The 6,240-nt window shown below is 41.6% G+C and overlaps 1 protein-coding gene across 1 annotated transcript; it reads left to right on the forward strand.

The window, feature by feature from the left end:
- Positions 1-385: 385 nt before the first annotated feature.
- On the forward strand, positions 386-6,115 carry tp53i13 (tumor protein p53 inducible protein 13). Its single transcript, XM_056375125.1, has 9 exons — positions 386-794; positions 936-1,013; positions 1,315-1,350; positions 1,607-1,665; positions 1,936-2,014; positions 2,725-2,853; positions 3,244-3,456; positions 3,597-4,701; positions 4,947-6,115. Exons 1-9 carry the CDS (start codon positions 690-692, stop codon positions 5,048-5,050), a joined length of 1,908 nt encoding a protein of 635 aa, XP_056231100.1. The 5' UTR covers positions 386-689; the 3' UTR covers positions 5,051-6,115.
- The last annotated feature ends 125 nt before the right edge of the window (positions 6,116-6,240 follow it).

A 6,240-nucleotide genomic window follows, 5' to 3' on the forward strand; every position in this document is an offset into this window, starting at 1 on the left:
ATCTTATGATCCTTTTCCGTTTCCGTAGTTTAAAGCTTTGTGAAGTTAGAAACACCAGTCAGCTAATTCCGGAAATCAGATTTTATTCTCAAAATAAAAGTAAATTTATTACAAAAAAGAAAAAAGAAAAGGAAAGAACAAACACTGGATTGTACATATCCAGAGAATATGGTCCTTAAATTCTTAAATGAATAATTAGATGCAGAAACTGAGAAATATAAGATATTAATATAGCTAATGAAGTTGATACAAGAACCATATGTTATTTAAATTTCTAAGGAAAACGTCTTTCAACAATGTTGATAACTTGACAGCTGTGTATCATAAAGTGGTGCAGTAGTTACAGGAGTCCACAGCACTTACTTTTACCTACCTACTTTTTGCCTACGTTAAATGGCTGAGTCTCCTTCAGTGTTTTTACCTTATAATGTAGAACAACTAACCAACGTTACCTTAACTTAAAGAAGACAGCGGAGGACACACGGCGCCGTGTGGCGGTTACCCTTTCTAGCCGACATCTCTCCGACAGTCTCACTGTTATGGGACTTTTGCCAATTAAATTTTGCTCTTGGATTATGAAAGGTCAGTTCTTTGTCTGTCGGTCTCTAGTTGGAGGACCAAAGGGAAACTATGACAACTAGCAAGCCTTAAATGTGGGTCCGTTCTCACTTTAATGACTGGTTGTCACCATGCCGAGCCAAACGACGTCCCCGCCGCTGACGGTGACTGTCGTGGCCGCGCTGTGGGTCAGTTTGGGTCGGTGCGGGGTCTCCGAGTGGTGTGACAATGGAAAGGTACAAATTAATAACTATTGTGTCTGTCGGTGTGTGTGCCACACTGTGTTTTAAGGACAAATTAAGGCATTCAGTTATTGTGGGCAGTAAAATGCACTCCGTGTGTGTGTGTGTGTGTGTGTGTGTGTGTGTGTGTGTTAGCTCTCATTGGACAGGGACCTGCCTGTGGATGCAGTTTATTGGGACTGTTCAGTGTCTACCTGGCCAGAGTCTACGAAGGTAACCATGGATACAGCAGACATCATCTTGATCTGTGATACACATTATAGCCTCACTGACTCAGATGGGTGGGGTGTGCTACAATACACTGGGTGCCAGGAAGTTTAAACAATCATGGGAAAGTAACTATTGTGGTAAAGTCTGTGCACGTGGCACAGGGTAGTAACAGTTCTCAAAACTACCCGCACCGCTTCAGATCACCTCACAGGCAGTCTAAATACAATACAATGGCCATTGTTTAGGTTGTTCATGTTGCTCTTTCAGTGGTTTAACCAGTATTCACTCTCCCTGACATCTACAGAGACATCCCAGTATTGACACAGTGTATGATGCTGAGGTAAGTAAACACTTTACCAAGCAACTGCTATCTTCATCCAATTTTCCCTCAACCTTTGACCCTCCAAACTCTAACATCACATGGCAGTTTTCCTAAAATCAAAGCACATTCAGATAACAGTGACACATCCAAATTAAACCTCTCAAATGTTATACTAATGCATGAAATGAACCTAAAGCTGAATGGGATGAATGTCTGTTTAGAGTCAACACAGGAATAAGGAAATCTAACTGTACCTACTTTCTTTTCACTGCAGCCAGCCAGGCAGATCTGTATGGATAAATCCATCTCCTACAATCACACCATTCCTAACAGGTAAGGCTATGTGGACGGACACATTATCGAGTAGGCTCAACGTAGGTCGAGGTTAAAGACCTTCAGTTGTTCTGTATATACACATATGCTGACACATATACACAAATTTTTAAAGACCCCTTTAGTCACACCAACAAGGTGTTTTTTGTCCTTATCTACTGCTTTGTAATACTGCAATAAAGTGATCTGCACACTTCACTTTGTCACATATAAAAGAGCTATCAAGGATATTGAGCTGTGTGTCTGTGTTTGTGTTTGTGTGTGTTTTAGTGGTGTGTACAGACCAATAAGGGCAGAGAGTGGAGAGTACTTGTACTGCCCTCCTCAACGATGGCTCAATAACTTGCATGTAAGTTACAACATCACTTGGTTCTGCTTCTGCCTCTGTCTCTGTCTGTATTCATCTGCATAGTACAGAAAATTAATAGACATTTGTGTTCAGGGCATCAGTGCAGAAACTGACTAACAGTTGTTAGTGAGATACACATCCATACAGAGCATTTACCTCAAACCATTATATATTTAAAGTCACAGTTGAAAAAAGAAAAAGAAAAGAAAGAAAAAACTGAAAAACACCACCTTCTTACTTTGTGTATATTAAAACATACCAACTAAAATATACCTACCTTGTATACAGTAAAATACAGGCTGTTGAATTAACAACTTGCCCACAGTCCACAATCTTGCAATCTGTTTAAACCAGAAATGCATCAAACTGTGGAGAGACACAATCAATGTACTGTTTCCTACATACAGGGAAGCCTGCCAACACTCATATTCTACCTGTTGGGATCCTTGGTAGCAGAGCTGCCACTGCACATGGACTTTATTGAATATCAGGGATTTAAGAGACAGAAATGGCATGTCAGGGATTTTTATCCCATTGTACAACATATTGCCAGAGTGTTCTGTAGATCACAGCTGATTTAACATGTTATTTGGTGGTTTGCAGATGTTTTCCACCTCCCAGTCATTTGAAAAACATTACTTACAGATAAGGAGGGAATGCAATATTTATATTATTTTAAGCACTTACTTGTATTGTTGTGTATTTTCCAGCATGGAGCTACTGTTTTTCTCTACCACCCCTGTGCTCCTCTCCACGAGCGTCTCCTTCTGTCTATCCTGGCCCGCTCCTGTTTGTCAGAATACATAATTACCCCACATCCACAGCTCAATGAGAACATGGTAAGAAACACTGTTTACACTTTATTCTGTCAGTCAATGTAATTAAACTTTTTTTGATTCACTTGTTTAAATATTTTGAACTCTGTAAACCTTGATCACATGTTTTTGGTAGCGTTAATACTTGTGTAGGGCAATATAACTGAGCATGTAATTTAATCCCACTCTATCACATTTGGACCTCCTAGGTATTGACTAAGCAAAACCAGGCCTATCAGGTGTCTGTTAATCCACCTTTAGGGTTTAACAACCTTTGTGTAGGTGTGATTGATAGTACCATTAATTAGCACAACCTACAGACACACAAACAATTAGGCTTTCATTTTGTATTTTGAAGCAGTCTACAGTATGTGAAGAAGGGGGATGAGTGTTCACTGCTGGCTCTGTGTTCAGCCAATAGCTGTGGTGTCCTGGGGTCACACTTTGGAGCTGTCCACTGTGGCCTCTTCAGACATCTGTGATGGGCTGGAGACCACAACGACCACAAGAAATAAATTCAGTGGTGTGAACCACATCAGAAAATACAACCTGCTGTTGACGTGGCCAGCTGAGCAGCACAGGCAGCAACACACACATCCAGAGGAACGGAGCTCAACAAACATGAAGGTTTGGAGACTTTACTAATGATTCTGCTGATTTTGTTTATTCGCATGCATGTTAATCACCAGTAATTTTACATGCACTGCAATAAAAGCAGTATTGAAGAGTCATTTCAGTGTGTGTAAGTGGCTGTTACTAATCCCCAGGAGTCTTTGAGGCAGTGCTGTGAGCGGACCATCTTTTCTCTGCTGAATGAAGCAATGGAGGCTGATCTGGAGTCCAGCATGAAGAAGGAAAGATTGAAAAAAATGGACAAGGAAGGGAAGAGCAGACAGATACGAGCTGCCATCAGACAAAAACAGGAGAATGTTAAGAATGAGAGCAAGAGAGACAGCACAACACACACCTCCACTTTTTTGACCGACCAGACCAACAGGACCACGCTCAGAAGAACTGGGGGTGTCCAGAATAACAGCAACTCGCTTGGGCCATCAGTAGATTCTCCTCCAGGGAACAGGACTCTCTCAGATCCCCCTGGTCCAAGGGAAGCTCCTTCTCAATCTAAAATCCAAAATCTGAATCAGAGCCTTTCAACGAAGCCCACAGCTTCTTTGGGTTACAGACAGACAGTGATACAGACGGCAACTCTGCAGCTCAGCCCTAAGTATACTGACCACAAAAACACAAATCCCTCAGCTGGCATGGATGTTCTTGCAGATGATGTGAACACTAAACATAACCACACTACAACACCTGAGGCCCTGGCTCTCAGTTCCAAAGATGAAGGTGCAGACTCTCCTAAACACAGCATGAAGGAGAATGAGTCTAAAGAGAAAAACTATGATAAAGCTATCACAGCAGATGGTAAGATGAAGGATAATCAAGTAGTAGATGTAAAAGAAAGAGAGGTGGAACATAAGCAAACACACAGTGCCACACACTCTCACCACAAAAGTGAAAACAATGGCTTTGATTCTGTTTCCAAATCGCAATCAAAATCTCTGCCCCAGCCGCAGCAACACCCACAGCCAGCCGTTTACCTGCCTGACAGCCATGACTGTGACAGCTGCAAGGCAGGCGAACACTGTGACTGCACCAAGGCCTCAGGAGCCGAGGCTCAAGCTGCCGTTGTGAATAAGGGGTTGCCGAGGACCCCCAGGACAGACGAGGCAGTGTGGGCGGCAGCAGCACTGGGCTTCCTGCTGGTTCTCCTGACGCTGTCTGTGCTTCACACTCGCCTGTACCGCCACTGGAGGACCACGCCTAGTCTTTACTGGCACGACCCACGGCGGGACTACGACAGTGTTGCAGGTAAGTGGACTACACAGGGATCAATTGCCAGAGAGCTGGCCAATCCTCTTGACTAGTTTAGTCATGTCAACCAGTCACTTCTTCCTTGGCCCATGTCCTAACTGTGTAATTTCAGTGAGGTCTTTAATATAGTGTTAGACCGATTTTTCTAATTAACACAGACCGATAGCATTAACTCTTCGGTGGAGGAAAAAAGGTGCCTTTGAATGTATTCATAAGCATTGCAATCTGTGTGTGTCTTCCAGATGTGATTCACAGGAGGCTGCGAATTGCAAAGAGGAGGCGGAAAAGGGGCAGAAGACAGGAGTGTGTTCTCCTGCCCAGCTCCTCCAGCTCAGATGAAGAATGAGCCCAAGTCTCATTGTGTGTACAGGAGGTGAAGAGTGGACTGGGTTTCCCCAGAACAGAAGAGGGATATGTTGAATATATGAAACCTGTCCTGTACCTATAGTATGCTGCTTATCTGACAGAGCTTGACTGCTCCACCTTTATGAAAAGGTCAGAGGTGTTGCTGGATACCTTAATAACTGAAGCTGAAATACTGCAGCAGCCAAACATGAGTTAGATCCTGAGTCCAAACTAATTGGACACAAAGTAATGGACGCATCTCATTGGTTGCAGCTGGATTGTTACGATTGGGACCATCATTATTTCTATTTCTCCTTGTGAAGGAAAGAACGAAGATTTAACATTTAAATTTAACTTAAACTCAGTTTTCCAAAACTACTGTCCCCAAATAACTACCATCAAAAAACATTTATAAAAAAATCAAACCCTGTGAACATTACATCAAAGACTCCAAAAGAAGCCCTCAGGTTTTAATTAGTTCACTGCTAATCTTATATATTTGAACGACTTTTCACAATAGAATTGTCTGATCATAGCCTCCTACACAGGTCTCAGTATATAGTATAGGGCCCCATTTGTCACACTCCGTGTATCACAATCAATATCAAGTCTCCTGCTCTGGCCTTGTCAATTTTTCTACTCAAGAATGGTTTTTATTGTCACATTTTGTCTTTATTTTGTTTTTATAAGTAGTAGTGTGGTACCATCATGTTGCTTTTACCTGTAAAGATTTGATATGTGAACATGTAAGTTGCTGTTGTAAGCAACACTGTGCAGTATGTGTTGTCACTGAATGGTACGCACACGTGAATAGCTGTTTTTAAAAGATGTTTTTAGACAGACTTCAGAGAGGGATTTATGTAGACAATAAATCCCTTGACGCAATAATTGAGTGTGTGAACTGCTGTTTGATGTTTTCTTGTATCTTATAAAACCATAAGCCAGTGTCAGCGCTATAGACTTTATTACAAATGAAATTATAGCTAGATCAATACTTGACTTTTGAGGCTGATACAAATCTTGATATTTGAGTCTTAAAACATCTGAAAATACATTATCGACCTTTGTTGGGTTTTTTTTTTTTGATTTGTTGTTTTATCTTTGGCATTTATGTCCTGACATAAATGTTGATAAGGTCGACATACACACTGATACCAATATGTTACCTGATTTATTTTGAGTATGAGAGCT

Source organism: Seriola aureovittata, chromosome 4 (assembly GCF_021018895.1).
Source record: "Seriola aureovittata isolate HTS-2021-v1 ecotype China chromosome 4, ASM2101889v1, whole genome shotgun sequence".
Taxonomy (NCBI): domain Eukaryota; kingdom Metazoa; phylum Chordata; class Actinopteri; order Carangiformes; family Carangidae; genus Seriola; species Seriola aureovittata.